The sequence below is a fragment of the Melozone crissalis genome, unplaced genomic scaffold (genome assembly GCF_028551555.1).
Source record: "Melozone crissalis strain CALT ecotype California unplaced genomic scaffold, PUWL_Pcris_2 ptg000063l_1, whole genome shotgun sequence".
NCBI lineage: Eukaryota > Metazoa > Chordata > Aves > Passeriformes > Passerellidae > Melozone > Melozone crissalis.
This window is the reverse complement of record NW_026535841.1, coordinates 15,128,808-15,144,732: the sequence shown is the minus strand read 5'-3', so window position 1 is coordinate 15,144,732 and position 15,925 is coordinate 15,128,808. Positions and strand designations below refer to the sequence as shown.

At 47.5% G+C, this 15,925-nt stretch overlaps 1 protein-coding gene across 2 annotated transcripts in view; it reads right to left on the bottom strand.

Moving 5' to 3' along the window:
• The window catches only part of ADGRD1 (adhesion G protein-coupled receptor D1), a 110,065-nt gene that overhangs the window by 47,689 nt on the left and 46,451 nt on the right, over positions 1 to 15,925 (bottom strand). For both annotated transcript variants that reach the window (XM_054288934.1, XM_054288935.1), the window contains 2 exons: positions 4,972 to 5,045; positions 2,749 to 2,872 (listed from right to left, as the gene is read on the bottom strand). In XM_054288934.1, the coding sequence (XP_054144909.1) occupies positions 2,749 to 2,872; positions 4,972 to 5,045 (198 nt within the window). The remainder of the gene's footprint in view (positions 1 to 2,748; positions 2,873 to 4,971; positions 5,046 to 15,925) is intronic.

The following is a 15,925-nucleotide window of genomic DNA, read 5'->3' as shown; positions in this document are numbered from 1 at the left end:
CCACTAATCTCCAGAATTCAAAATAAATGTTATCGTTCTCCGGTGAGGACCAGCAAGATAAACCAATGTCAGCAAGCAGGAATGCGGGCCAGGCTGACACAGACACAACCCAGAGTGATAAAACACAAACAGTCCAGCCCTCAGCAGGGCACCAGGCAGTGCCAGGCTCACAGCTGAGCACCACAAGGCTGGGGGTTTCCAAGGTGGTCATTCAACCCAAAATAAACTCGTTACAGCTGCTAATGCCCGCGCCTCTGAAGGCTCTGAGCTGAGCTCAGCGGCAGCATTCTGTGTGTCCCTCTTCCACAGTCACCCTGGCTGCAGCGCCTTAGGGCTCCTGCTGAAACCAGCGCAAAATCCGGAGTGCTGTGCAGCCACGTTTGTAATCCCAGCTCAGTTTTAGCTAATTCACAGCATTCAAAGCTCTCCCCATCCTGGCGTAGAGCCCACAGACATCACAGTGAAGGTTCATTTTGTCACGTTTAAATTAATATCCCAGAATTTCATACTTTCCTTTGTGACTAGTCCCTTTAATTCCTTTCTCTGAATATTGGAATAAAAATGATTTTTCATCTCAGCAGATTTCAGCCTTTGGAGATTACCTCCAGCTGGCAAACAGTAGAACAGCGACTGAATTAACCTAACCTGTTCTGAGCAAAGATCAAGAAGGAAAATGGAGAACTCACAGCTTGTTCTCAAGAACTTTCTGGCACTTCTGTGCTCCCCAGAAATTACACCCGCCTGACAGCCTGTGCCACACATGTCTGACAGTTCATCAGACCCCTCATCTCGGCATTTCCAGTGCTCAAGAGACAGCAGCAGCAAATGCAGGGCGCCCTGCAGTTTCATTCCTATGAATGTCTCAGTGGAACCAAATGGAATCCACGTGGGACAGTGTAATTCCTCCCCAAGGTAGGAGCATAAATTAATAACAGTTCTGCAGCGCTAAGGAATAAGAGAACACAGCTGTCAGTATCCCCCTTTTTAGCTTTTTAAATTGTTTTCTGTGCAGCTGCCTGCGTTTCTGCCAGGGCTGGCAGAACTGTGCCCCCTGGTTTTGCTGCATGGAAATCTCTGCTCCCCTGGGAGCTGATTTATCTGTACCCTGGGGAGAAAGGGAATGGCACTTTCCACAGGAGAGCGGAAGTGTAAAACACCCAGAGAGTTCCCATGAAAAGTTAATTCCCCCCTTTTTTTTGGTACCAAAATACAGCTTTTGATGAAAAAATCTACAGTTTTCAGGCAGTTCATGTCCAATAACCTATTTCCAATTTTTATGAAAAGCAGAGCCTTTTGGGTAAGAATCTAATTTTTTCCAGAGTCTAGAGAAAAATAAACATTCTGTCAAAAACAGTGTTCATACAAAAAACCGTGATCCATTTCAAATTGTCTGGCCACAGATGCATTGTAGCTGTGTAAACAGAACTGTTCAAATGTGGCAATTGCATACTCCCACCCTCCTTTACTTGCTTCATATTATCTGTGCACTTCATTTACGAGCAGAAGATTAAAATATACAAAAGTTCAAGACCAGATCTAACATCACTGCAGCAACGTCTCGGAGCGTTTGTTCCAAGGGGAGATTTAAAGGGGCCCTTTGAACCTTGGCTCACGAATTCCTGAGCATGGTGAGCAAACACAAGGATGTGCTCAAAACCCGCAGCATTTTAGCATTTGCTTAAGAGGGTTCCAAGGACACCTGGGAGAAGCTTCCAATTGTCAGGCTGGTTCAGCAAGGTTTACTCAGCAGGCGTTCTGGGAATTTGTGGCTGCTCAAAAGGCAGAATTCTGTCTTGCCTGGCTCTCATCTTCATGCCAATCACACAATGAAGGTAACAGTTCTTTTCACTAGTTAAAAAAATTATACCACAAGAAAACCCTAAATGGTCCATTTGAAGGAAATGCCTTGCACAAAGATTTGGGATGAGATTTTCCTTTTATCATAAAGGGGAAAACAAAGCTGTGGAAAAATATTCTGGTGGGTGTAAATGCATCAGACCAAAAACTAAAGGAGAGAGAAACTATTGAAAATGGAGCTGTTACAGGACTGTGAGGCACTGGAAGGTCCATTCACATCCAGCCTTTCCCAGTTATGTGTTTCAGACCTCTTCAGGAAAACGTGATTCCAAAGAATTCTGTATGAAATATCTTTGATCTCTAATTACTAATATTACATGATACTAAAACTTATGGCAGCATCCCATTAATCATCACAATCCTAAATCTGTTTAGTTGAAAGCTGGGCCCTTCAGAACTATTCCCAGTGGAGAACCAACCAATCTTACAGTGACATTTAATTGGTGCTGTCCTGTTTAATCCTGGCTAATTCCCTGAATGCTGCTCCTTAAAACAGGGTTAATAATAGCACATTTCCCCCAAGACATTTCTGCCTTGCAAGATGGGAGGTCTTGAGGCAAAGCTGCATTTTATTATCAGCCTGAAGAGTTCCTAGAAAAACTGTACTTGGAAACCAGATGGGGCCATTAGGTGCTTTACAAGCAATAAAGATAATAATGGCTAGATAAAAACAGGATGACCTGAGGAAGCCAGCCCCCCTTCAAGTGGACAGACAGGCACAAAGGGCTGGGGTGTGAATTAAACTCTCTGGACAACACAACAGAAACAAGAAATAAATACAAGCGGGGTGTAAGTGCACCCAGCTTCAGTCACTCGGGTGATGAGAGGGTGTAACCGATGTGTTTATGGCGCATTTCCACCAGACAGAGTCCCTGCCCCGCTGAGCCTCACCTGCAGCGGCACCACTTGCATCAGGATGGCGAAGTTGGTGAGGTGGTTGCAGAGGCACACGGAGTAGTTGAGGTCCCCACTCTGCCTCGCGCAGCCCTCGTCGGACCAGACGCCGCTTCCATTGCTGGGGGCACAGGAACCAAACGTTATCCCTGCCCAAATGCACCTGCTGGAGGTGAGCTCCACGTGCTCCGTGCTGCACAGGACACGGAAAGGCCTGGAGCTGTCTCAGGCTGCAGACCCCCCAACACTGCGAGCGTCCCCTCAGTTACACCATGGAAACAGTAAAGGAAAATATTCACAGGACAAGGCACAGATCAGAGCCCGCCATGAACGTCTCTAGAGACCTGTTCCCAGTTTTATCATCAATGAATGATAACTGCTTTTACATTTACATTACATTTTGCATCTCATTTATGGCATTTCACCCAGACCCAGTTCTGAGAACTGCAGCACCAGACAAGTCAATATCTTGCAAAACCCCCAGAATCAGAGTGTTCTGTGGTGCCTGACCCTTGCCCAGTGTCACGGCCATGCTGTCACAGCAATTCAGGCTGACAGCACCAATTCCAGGTCAGTTGTGTCCCTGCACCCAAGGGGCAGCTCCTGCTGCAGGAATGGCTGGGCAGGCTGTGGGGCTGCTCTCAGCATCCTCACCGCTCTGCTGCTTGTTTTTGAGCAGTGATCCTCACCACCTTGCTGCTTGTTTTTGAGCAGTGATCCTCACCACCTTGCTGCTTGTTTTTGAGCAGTGATCCTCACCACCTTGCTGCTTGGTTTTGAGCAGTGATCCTCACCACCTTGCTGTTTGGTTTTGAGCAGTGATCCCCACCACCTTGCTGTTTGGTTTTGAGCAGTGATCCTCACCACCTTGCTGTTTGGTTTTGAGCAGTGATCCCCACCACCTTGCTGTTTGGTTTTGAGCAGTGATCCCCACCACCTTGCTGTTTGGTTTTGAGCAGTGATCCTCATGAGCTGGCTTTTCCTGGGACGAGCCAGAATTCCCTGTGCCCTGCCAGCCTTGGGGCAGGGTGGGGACCCAGAAGGTCCATCAGGCACCACAGGTCACGCACCCCCTGTTTGACAGGCAATATTTATCTCTTCTGGTATTTCTCCGAGTCCTGCAGACTGACTGAGTGGTCTGTGCTCCCCTCTTAAAGAGAGGTATTACCTCATTCCCCTGCCCTTTAGGACCTCTTTGAGTTCTCAGAGAGACTCTGCTGTGGGTCAGAAACCAAATTAACTATGGTGCACAGGGAATAAACCCATCCTGGCTCATCTGCAAGGACAGGTTTCATTTCTGGGTTTGTATCCTCACAAAGCCCCCAGGGCCCCAGCCCCAGTGGAGAGCAATGCCCCAGCCACGTTCATTTGCTTCATAAAACCTGCTTCTAATTTATCGCAATTTGTGAGTAACCATAACAACGAGGAACTGCCAACAGCTGGGGCAGCTCAGCACAGGTGGGCAGAACTTCAGTGAAACAATTACTGTGACCTTCCCAAGTGCACGGTGCTCAGGAGGGATCACAGCATCCCACACCATTGCTGCATCAGTTAGGCTTGCACGCAAAACCTGTTAATCCCCATGAAATTAAAAATTCACCATTTGTATTCCTTCTCAATGAGATCACTAAGAGCAGCGTATTTCAAAAGGAAAAAAAATTAAATTTATTCAGTGCTAAAAAAAAAAGAAATAAAGAATAAAAAGCTACTGCTTTTCCATAGATCTTATTTTCTGAGTGAAATTCAAGGTGATATTTATTTCCCTTTAATTCTAATTTGCATTCAAGATGGGCCATTGCGTGATGTTATCCATTCCACGCATTGGCCAGAACTCCCAGCTCTGAAATACCGATTTCACAGGCTGCTGTGGCACAGGGCCAGCGAAAGCAGAGCTGTGCTGGAGCTTGGCCACCCTGGAGCATCCGAGCAGGTGCCCAGGACTCACTCACAAAACAAGATAAGCAGGATTTGTATCAGGCTGCGACTTTGCTCACAAAACGTTTCCAGCTCCCAATCACCACCCAACCCAGGGGCTGGGAACACTAGCTCTCCTGTCTGTGATAAGAAACAATCAGATTGTGGTTTTTGTAAGCCAGTGGTTCCATTTCCTTAACCATTTCCATGAGTGAAAGGAAGCAAGAAAAATATAAATACACAGCATCACAAAGTAAGCGTAGTGAAATAAAACCAAGCTAAAGAATGTGGAATTATGCAACGTACCTATAATCCAGGAATGCACAGTAAAGATGAACTCTGTTGCTTTCATTTAGTGCTTGGCTGTATTGTCTGGGCGTCTGCAAGAGAAAAACAGAAACCCTGAAGGAACGTTTAAAAAGGGCTAAATTCCACTATTAATCTACTTCACATTCTCATTGCTACAATGATTTCAAGAGACTACAATAGTTCTGAGATTAACACAGCAGAACTGGCAGGGAAATTGTTCAGTCCTCACATCTCCAACACAAGCTCCAAACATGCAAAGATGATATTCAGCCCTAATTTTACGCACTGGGATTAAACTTTCCCTGCTCTGAATGAGGAATCTGTGCCTCCCTTAAGCAGCAAACCAGGACCACAATTGTACATAAGCACAAACACTTGTGTTCATTTCTGCGGGACTGGGACATCATTCCTCAGCTATACTTGGCTTCTTTGGGTTTTGTTCATCGTTTGTTCTCACTGTGCAATAAAAATGTCACATTTAACGATTAATAACTCTGAAATATGTGCACTACAATGACCGACTCCCAGACATTTTCTTTCCACAACAGCAATTATTTTAAAACATACATTCAAACTGAAAGAGCCATGCTGTAATTCAAGATTTTATTTTAGCACACCTCAGCATTATAATGACATAATTTCTATCTTCCATAAACAGGTTTAGCAACTAACTCAATCTCCTGTATTCCAGAAGCTTTGAGATCCCATTCTCCACTCCGTTACATGAGCTTGATGACAAAATTATTCAAATGATATTGGAGTGAAGTAATAGTTTGTTACAGACAAAAAATGCAAACTAGAGGATTTCCAGTGTTTGTTCAACCCTTTCTAATACATAAATCCCTAAATTCCACATTATGTGGGCCCTGCCTTATGGCATTTTTTTAATTACAAGAGTCTTCAACATAAAAAAATCACTGGTGAATTAACAGCTCTCGGATTATTGCAACACAGTTCTGCTGCCAAGACCAAAGATAATCAAGTTCTGCTCTCCTTGTTTTAGGGAATGAAGAAAAAAACCCCACCACCTCATCCTGCTGAAACTCAACCAAGTACAAGAAGTTCCTGATGCAATTCTCCTCTCCCAGGAGTGCCAGGCACAAGGTAGCACAGCTCCCTCCTGCCTGGAGATAGCTGAGAATTTCTGCCCAGCCAGGGCTTGCAGGGCTCCTCCTGAGTGCCACGCACCTGCCAGCCGTGCTGCAGATAAGGGCATTCATTCCCTGCTCAGCATAAACAGGATTTTCTTATCTCCCTGAGCTCATCCCTGGCCCAGGTTTGCAGCTCCTGCCTCACCTTCTCCGCAGCCTTTGTCCCAGGGTGGGGCTGCAGGTCAGGTGCTTTGTGAGAGAGGGCTGCCACTGTCACCTCAGGACTGTCACCCCAGCACTGCCACTGTCACATCAGGACTGTTCCTCCAGCACTGCCACTGTCACACGAGGACTGTTATCACATTTCTAGAGTCCCATACCTCCTCAGTGTTTTCTTACGGCTGCAGAGCTTCACAGCACAGACTCCTCCTTCTTCTACACATTGCTCCTTCCAGACTCTCCCTGACTAGCCAACCCACCCCTTTTATCCCAGTTATCTTCACTAGCCACAGCTGCAGCCCAATGAAGGACATGGCAGCTGCAGCCCATCAAGAACAACCGGGACTTACCGGGGCAAGGCCTGTATACAGATATCCAAGTACAATACTGATATTTTACTGGGACTCAAAGGCCACCTACACTGTACAGGACTGTCACCCCAGCACTGTCACTGTCACCCAGGGCTCTCACTGTCACCGCAGCACTGTCACCCCAGCACTGTCACTGTCACCCCAGCGCTGTCACTGTCAGCCAGGATTGTCACTGTCACCCCAGCACTGTCACCCCAGCACTGTCCCTGAGCACCAGCTGTGCTCAGTGATGTGACTCCACCATCTCTCCTGAAGTGAACAACTGAGAGAACCTACAGCTGCCTTCAATTACAAATTATTTCACTTCTGCTACAGACAGCGGCTAAAAAACCACAGAAAGGGAGAGAGAGAAAGATCTGCTGTAATGACAGCAAAGATGGAGCAATAACTGCCATTTCTGATTTGTAAGATTTCTCTGGATAAATCTGGATTCTAATACTCTAAATGGAAGGGGCACCTCAGGGTCAGGTTGGAAGGAGACATGGTACTGCAGTCGTGCATGTTTTACACAAATAAATCCCAGATGTATGCTTTACCCTCAATTACATCTCTCTGGCAAGAAACAAGTCCTTGTTTTGCTCCATCTCAACTCTAAACACAGATGTCACTCATTAGACAATGAACCACACCAAGTGAGGCTCTGACCTGTCCTGAGCTGTGTGTGCACTCAGATGGACAAAGAATAAGTAAATAATAATAATGAGAAATAGATAAACAGATTAAAGAATGGCAAAGAAAAGTCTATCCTAATTTGCCTTCTTATTTCTCTTAAAGAATCTGTCCTGTGCTTTATCACCCATTATATAATCCCCACAAGGCTTTCGTGTCATTTATGATAACTGCATGAAACATCTTCTGAGGCTTCACTGAAGTTCTGCAGCAGAACTGTCATTGGGATGGAGAGCCCCCAACACGTAAGAAACTGGCTGCAGAGGAATAAACTCCCTCTGATCTTCAACAGCTCTACTTCAAAGTACTCTCTAATCTATGAAAAAGGAACTGACTGTACCTCAATATTGCCCTTTTAAAGTTAAACTGTGTGTGACAGCTTGTATGTGGCTTGGATCCTGTGGAACTGAGGATATTGATTTAATGACATTGATAACAGGAAGCTTAAAATACAAGTAGGCCTTTACACTAAAAGATTAAGTCACTTGAGTGTTTATTAAAAGCCTGTGAAAGGACAGTTTATGAAGCTTTCAGGGGAGGGAAAGCAGCAGCACACTGAGTAATCCAGGATCTGTGCACGTGCTCTCTGTAATCCAAATCATTCAAATCACTCCTTCTGCACGGAGGGGGCCACACGCAGCCTCTCATGCAAAAAGAATTGCACTGAGAGAGGAAAAATTACACTGAAGGAGGCACCAAAGCAGGGCAGAGTCAGTGCCTGTCTGCTCAGCCTGTGCCCTGAGGAGGGGCTGCTGGGACCCAGCTTAGGAGGGTCTTTTCCAGCCTGAGTAATTCTGTGCTTGTGTGTCTGTCTGTGTGCACACCTGAGGGTCTGAGGGTCTTTTCCAGCCTGAGTAATTCTGTTTGTGTCTGTCTGTGTGTCTGTCTGTGTGCACACCTGAGGGTCTGAGGGTCTTTTCCAGCCTGAATAATTCTGCGCATGTCTGTCTGTCTGTGCTGACACCCGAGGGTCTGAGAGTCCTTTCCAGCCTGAGTAACTCTGCATTGTCAGTCAGTCAGTCAGTCAGTCAGTCTGTCTGTCTGACCCCAGGGCTGTCCAGCAGCCCCTGCCCCAGTGAGCCCAGCAGAGCCCAGGGCTGCTCACAGGGATGTGGGGGGACCCCAGCCCTGGTGGGAGCCAGGCACAGGCCCTGCTGGGAGGAAGAGGAGGCCAGGGAAGGGGGCTGAGAGGGAACCTTCAGGAAAAGCCGCTGCAGGAAGTGTCAGAACGCGACTGCAGAGGGACACAGGCAGCAGCTGCTGGGGAAGGCTTGCCAAGGAGGAGCAGCCCCAGAGGGTGGGGTGAACCTTTGTGGGATTCGCTGGTCCCTCCTCTCCTCCCTGGGTTCAGAAGCAAACACTGGGGCACACAGAGGTGCCACCAGGAGCGGAGGGCGAGCGCCTTCCCTCTCCAGGGTGAAGGAGGAACCTTTGGGGCAGGGCTGCACTGACCTGAACTCAGCAGCTCCCAGCCCAGCGAGCTGGGCTTCCTCTCGCTGGGCTTCCTCTCATCCAAACAGCTGACAATTTACCCCACTAAGTCCAGTTTGTCTCTGTTTCCTCACTTATGTGCGTACGGCTCAAAACAAATTTTGATTCTGTTCTATGGATTAAATTAGAGACTAAAATGATGCATCTAATGTAAGGATTTCCTGTCCTCACAGTGACATCCTGACTGTTAGCGTGACCTATTCAGGCTCACACGGTTTACTGACTTTCCTTTCCACCTATTTCTCCTAATTAGCCAGAAGATTAAAGCTTGAGGGCACATTCATCTGCTCAGTTACCTGGAAAAAGACAGACAGAAAGAATAATCACCCCTGTCTATGGTGGCTGTATTGGCTGTTTTCTTCCAAGCTCTGTGAAATCTGCATTGCAACAGATCTGGGGCTCAGATCAGCCAACTATTTTAATTTAGAGTCCATTTGACTGATTCACCCTAAGATGTAACTAGCGTATGTAATGAAAAAAAAACGGCAAATTGCACAAAAAGGAATTTCGGTTATGAATAGGGAATTAGAGTGTGTTGTGGATAAAAGCCAGACTTTCAGATGTTTCATTGTTGTGAACAGAGCTGTGCCAGCACACACTTTCTGAAGCAATGAGCACAACACTTTCCAACAGGAAAGTTTGCTGAATGTATTTCCTAATGGGACAATCACACAGTTAAAAAAACTGCATGAAATCACCAAGGGTGGGAGGCTGTGACAGACTGCAATATAAAAGTAAAAATGAGTGAAATATCAGAGGTTATAAAGTCATCTGAAATTGGAGAAGGTTGCCACATGGATTGGGTTTGATTATTCCTTTGCCTGAGGATAAAAATAGTTGACATATCAATTTCCTGCAAAAATAGTGTTAATCAAATATTTCACCAATATCCTTCCCCAGTTCTCAGAGTTGTCTATTTAACAGCTGCTGTACTGGGCAAGCAGTGTGAGAACAGAAAAGTAATGAAAAGACCCATGAGCACCAGACTGAAAAATATCTTGGCTGCTCTACCAGATATCATTTCTATAAGAGAGAGGGAAAAGGAGGAGGGAATGGACGAGGGAATTGTCCTGCTGCTTTCTTCTTTAATTATGGCACACAGCAAAAAAAAAAAATTACTGCTTTCAAATGTGTAGAACATCAGAGGATCTTGCTGTTTTTCAAGCCCACATCCATTTGAATAAAAATGCCATTCTCTTATGAGAATCCCATCTTTTTACAGCACTGCACAAGGGGCTGTCAGTTGCAGCAGCTGCCAAGGCAATGTGTGAGCCTTGTGAGCCTTGCATGTGCCAGTGAGGGCTGTCAGCCCTGTCCTGCCACAGCCTCACCTGTGATCTGTCCCTGGGTGCTCCTGGGCTGCATTTCAGGTGCATTTAGCAGGAGATGTGGGGCATTTCGTGCTCAAGGAGCAGCAGCCCTGCTCTCTGGGTTTGGGTGCTCCTGGGGTGCATTTCAGGTGCATTTAGCAGGAAATGTGGGGCATTTTGTGCTCAAGGAGCAGCAGCCCTGCTCTCTGGGTTTGGGTGCTCAGCAGCATCAACGCCAGTTCTCTCCTCACTGCTCAAGGAATTCTGCCAGCAGAAACTGTCTGCAACCCCTGAGTTTAAATTATCAGCTCCCCAACACACACACACACAGCTCCAGGTGGCTTTTCTTTAATTTTCCAGCTGCAGAATTCCCACCCTAGCAGAGAAGTTCCACCCAAGAAACCGCTCTGGGTTTCACTGAGCACAGCACGTGGGGCAGAGCTGATGGATGCCCCAGGACCCCTGAGCACAAACCTCGCCCTGCTGAGCCCCACTGATTGAAATCCTCTGGGGCTGTGCTTCCCCACCTTGCTCAGCCTCAAAGATCTCAAACACCTTGCAGTGCATTTCCCTTTCCTGCTCTGTGGGCTGTGAGCACTGGGCATGATGAGGGGCTGCAAGCCAAAGCTGCTCCAGTTTGGACGCCAGAACCATTTAAGATGCAGCACTGCAGTGCAAACCCATGGCAAACACCCACTGACTGCAGTCTGGATTAATAACACTCACCATATTGTTGTAAATCACGGTAATAAAGGAGAGCACAGAAAGGTTAAAAAACAGCTCCAGAAAGAAGCAGGTTCATTTTCATTAGAGATGCATTGAGTGGGAGATGTGCACAAACAGAAACTGCAGGATAAGGACCTTTGAAATTCAATTTGGTGAGCAACTGGATTACATCAGTAAATATTTGATGTTTAAAAAATTTAAATGCCAGTCAGGGAGAAGCAGAGCTCAGCGTGGCAGCTTTCCTTGTGTAAGCACCAACAGACAGAACTGAACTGATGATCTGTGTGAAAAGCTGCCTTAATGCTTAAGTGAAAACATTTTTCATGTTCTTTAAAGCACAGCTCTATTCCAAAGAAAGAAGAGGTGAAAATATTAGTATTGTCTCTCAATAAGTAGTCTCATTTACATAATTAGCAACATAGCAGTCAGAGAGTTTTGCTATGTCCTTCCAGTTAAACAGTTACATCCATATGTAAAATTCTGTGTACAGAGCCATGTAAAGCTGTATGGAGGGATGGAGTGAGGGCAGAGCTGAGCCAGTGACACTGAGGCAAAGTCAGTCTACAAGCAGAATAATGCAATAGATTTTGTGATAATGCTGATACAAATCCAGGATAACTTTCCAAAATTGCTTAATGAAATAGACTGTGGTGCCTTTTGTTAAGGTTGTTTTCTATTCTATGCCTTTTTCTGCTACTCTGCATTATTACATTAAAAATGTGTTGCTTTTCTAAAACAAGAAGCAGACATGCCTCCTATGCACCCTTTGTTAATCTGCTCTGTTTTTCTTTAAAAACTCATGTGAAAGTATTCCCAAAGGAAAACAACTGGCCTGACTGCTGCAGGAAAAGCCATTTATAAAAGGACACGTTCTCTAATCCAGCAGAAGCATGATTAAAGAAGCAAATGAACCTTCCTCTCCCCATGTACCTGTGTTTTGACAAAGACAGAGACGTTTCCCTTGCCATGCAGCCCTGCAGGCCCAGCAGAGAGCTCTGGGCAGGGAACACCGTCCAGGCCACGGCAGCAGCTGTGACAGAGACCAGGAGGCACGCATGGACCAGAACCCCTTAAAGGGATGCACACGGGAGAACCGGTTTTAAAAATACTTTTCCTGTTAGGCAGAATTTCCACAATTCTCACTTTCCAAAACCGTGCCTGGACTTTTCCTCCTGCTGGCTTTTTATAATTTTTTTGGTGAGAAAAGGAACATTTGCAGCAGACAGGAACCACCCAGGACAGTCAGCATCTCACTGTGATTCCCATCCCTGTCACTGAGGCAGGGAACTCAGGTGAGAAGGGAGAGCCTGGGGCAGCTCAGCCCCAGCATCAGGAGTGAGCAGCCAGGGCTGAGCCCACACACACTCCTGCATTTCTGCTTTCACCAAGCTCAGGTGCAATGAAACCCCCAGGATACAGAGGTTTGCTGCCTGCTAATAATGAGCTCCAGCGACAGCAAGAAGCTGTGCAGAGCTCAAAAGCAGCACCGAGCTCAAGAAGCCAGCAGCAATGGCAATTCTCACTGGCCCTCATTGATTCCAGTTGTACGCACTTCTCTGCCAAGCCAGAAATGAAATCTGAGTTAGCAAACATCTGTTTCCTGCAAGAGTGAATGTCATAATTAAGAAGAATCAATCCATATTCACTCATATTTAGTATGGAGAAGGCTTTAGAGACCTTTCAGGCAATTTTTCACACAGCAGGACATCGTGGTTATCCCAAGATACACTTCCAAGTGAAGAAGCAGTACGTATGACCTTTTCTAAACATATCTTTAAAAAGCACAAAGATGCCCTAATTTCCCTCCACAAAGACTGAACAGAATCCGAGCCCTCCTCTTTGAAGAGCACAAGGACTTTGACAGCCCGGAGCGGTGAAACATTAAAATTTCACTTACTCTGCATGATAATAAGAGGAATAATGAGCTGTTTATGGAATATTTGGGAACAGTGCATTCATCTTCTCTACAAAGGCTGCAACCCCCTGCCCTTCACCCCCAGGGACAGAGCTGCCTGCCGGGGACAGGAAACCCTGGGAGCAGGAGGGGTCGGATGGGGCCAAACCCTGCAGGAGCAGGGACAGGAGCGGGGCAGAACGGGAACATCCCTGGAGCATCCTCGGAGCATCCCCGGAGCATCCTTGGAGCATCCTCAGAGCATCCCCGGAGAATCCCTGGAGCATCCTCGGAGCATCCCCGGAGCATCCCCGGAGCATCCTCGGAGCATCCTCAGAGCATCCTTGGAGCATCCCTGGAGCATCCTCGGAGCATCCCCGGAGCATCCTTGGAGCATCCCTGGAGCATCCCCGGAGCATCCCCGGAGCATCCTCAGAGCATCCTCAGAGCATCCCCGGAGAATCCCTGGAGCATCCTCGGAGCATCCCCGGAGCATCCTTGGAGCATCCTCAGAGCATCCCCGGAGCATCCTTGGAGTATCCTCAGAGCATCCCCGGAGAATCCCTGGAGCATCCTCGGAGCATCCCCGGAGCATCCCCGGAGCATCCTAGGAGCATCCTAGGAGCATCCCCAGAGTATCCCCAGAGTATCCCTGGAGCATCCCCGGATTATCCCCGGATTATCCCCGGAGCATCCCCGGGGTATCCCCGGAGCAGCGGTGCCAGAGGGGCCAGGGATGCTCTGGGGACACTCCAGGGATGCTCCAGGGATGCTCCGATTGAGAGGAACAGCAGATTTGTCTTTCCAAACAAGCTCTGGGTCTACTGACAGACAAAACCAGCACTGGGTGGGAGATAAAAGAAACAACGGGAAGGATTCCACTGATTGGTGAATGGAAAAAGATATTTTGCTTTTACAAATAAAGTTTAGGTTTGCTGGTAAATGGAATTGGACATTGAGAGATGAAAGAAACAATGGGGAAGAAAAACTCCTAAATTCCGTAAGAATTAAAATGAAAAGGGAGGGTTGGACATTAGAGAGGAATTTTCGGTATCAGGCATATTGGGAAGTTTGAACCTCTCAAGTACCTCAGAAATGGGGAAAAACCCCTAAATGCAGTAAGAATTAAAAATTAAAAGGGAGGGTTATACATTAGAAGAAAATCTTTGGTATCAGGTATTTTGGGAGGTCTGTACCTCTCAGGTACCTCAGCCAATGGGGAAAGAGAGAAGGGAAATGCAGCTGGAAATTAGGATTAAAAGGAGGCTGCTTCCTCCAAAAATCTGAGAGATGCCAGGGAATGCCCCATGGCCTCTCCCTTCATTGGAATAAAGCCAGAAAGGACAGCTCTGTCTCTTTTGGACATAAACCTCTGGTGTTTGTGGATTAATTTTCCTAACACAGGGATGCTCCAGGGATGCTCCAGGGATGCTCCGGGGCTGTTGGAACCCCCTTGGTCAATTTTGGTCAGAGTTTGATCAGGTCTGAATATCACGCCTCGGAAAAACCCAAGTTTTTGCAGGATACTGAGCTGGTTGGTCCTCATCCCTCTGCAGGCTCATTCCCTTCCATACAGAGCAGCATGTTTGAAAGGGAGTTTTGAAGACATGATTTAATGAAAGCTTTAGGAGGAGTTTTAATAGTTCACGTCAGGAACGGAGTGCCAGGCTTAATGGCGAAAATATTTACCACTCAGTGGTTTGTTGTGGATATATTTTTTAGGGCTGGATTTATATGTTAGCGTTTTCCATTCTCATTAAACCCCGGCTATGCGAGTGTCGGCTGTGAAAGCAGCGCCTCACATTCCTTGTGAACTCCATGTGCAGCCTCTGTTCTGTGCTGCCCCTTTCAGCCCTTCCATGCCCTGGCCAGTGCATTTATCTTCCTTGCTCCGCTGATCTCCCGGGACAATGGGAACGCTGGGGTACCAATAATGACAGAGCACAATGAGCGTTCCCGGGCAGGACAATGTGAGCGCTGGGGTACCAATAATGACAGAGCACAATGAGCGTTCCCGGGCAGGACAATGGGAACACTGGGGTACCAATAATGACAGAGCACAATGAGCGTTCCCGGGCAGGACAATGTGAGCGCTGGGGTACCAATAATGACAGAGCACAATGAGCGTTCCCGGGCAGGACAATGGGAACACTGGGGTACCAATAATGACAGAGCACAATGAGCATTCCCGGGCAGGACAATGTGAGCGCTGGGGTACAAATAATGACAGAGCACAATGAGCATTCCCGGGCAGGACAATGGGAACACTGGGGTACCAATAATGACAGAGCACAATGAGCGTTCCCGGGCAGGACAATGTGAGCGCTGGGGTACCAATAATGACAGAGCACAATGAGCGTTCCCGGGCAGGACAATGGGAACACTGGGGTACCAATAATGACAGAGCACAATGAGCGTTCCCGGGCAGGACAATGTGAGCGCTGGGGTACCAATAATGACAGAGCACAATGAGCGTTCCCGGGCAGGACAATGTGAGCGCTGGGGTACAAATAATGACAGAGCACAATGAACATCCCGCAGCACAGCCAGGCTCCGTCCCCCCGCGATAAGGCTGCTGCAACCAGACTGGAAAATATTACAGAACCTTACGCTTGCTTAAGGACGGGATATTCGGGCCCGCTAGGTGAGATAAGGGAATGTTTACTTTGTGTGACCAAAACGTCACTTGGATTTGGGACATTTGGTTTTATTCCCCAATTCGCTTCTCCCATGCGACTTTCCGCAGGTTCTTTCCCGTCTCTCCGTCTCAGTCCCCATCATTATCCAGGAATTGATGGGGTAATGGAGTAAAGTAATGGGCACAGGCTGTGTGCCCTGCTGGGACAGGGGAGCCCAGCCCCAGCTCCCGCCTGAGCCCCCACCTGAGCCGGGCACTTCCCAGAGAGCAAATCCAGGAGCCTGCCCAGATCCAGGGCTGTCCCCGAGCCCCCTGCCCGGCTCTGGCCAGGGACACACACACACACACCCATCCCTCTGCTTCACCTGACCATTTCTAGCCAACAAAGCGAAAATGAGCCAAAACCAGCCAGTTACCCCACAAACGCGCACGTTTTCCTCGCTTTAATAAGTTACAGCTGCTGTGCTAAGCACAGTCAATAAATAAAGAGAAGGAGCCACGCAAGGGGGACAGGAGTGGGGCTGAGCTGGACAGACACAGCC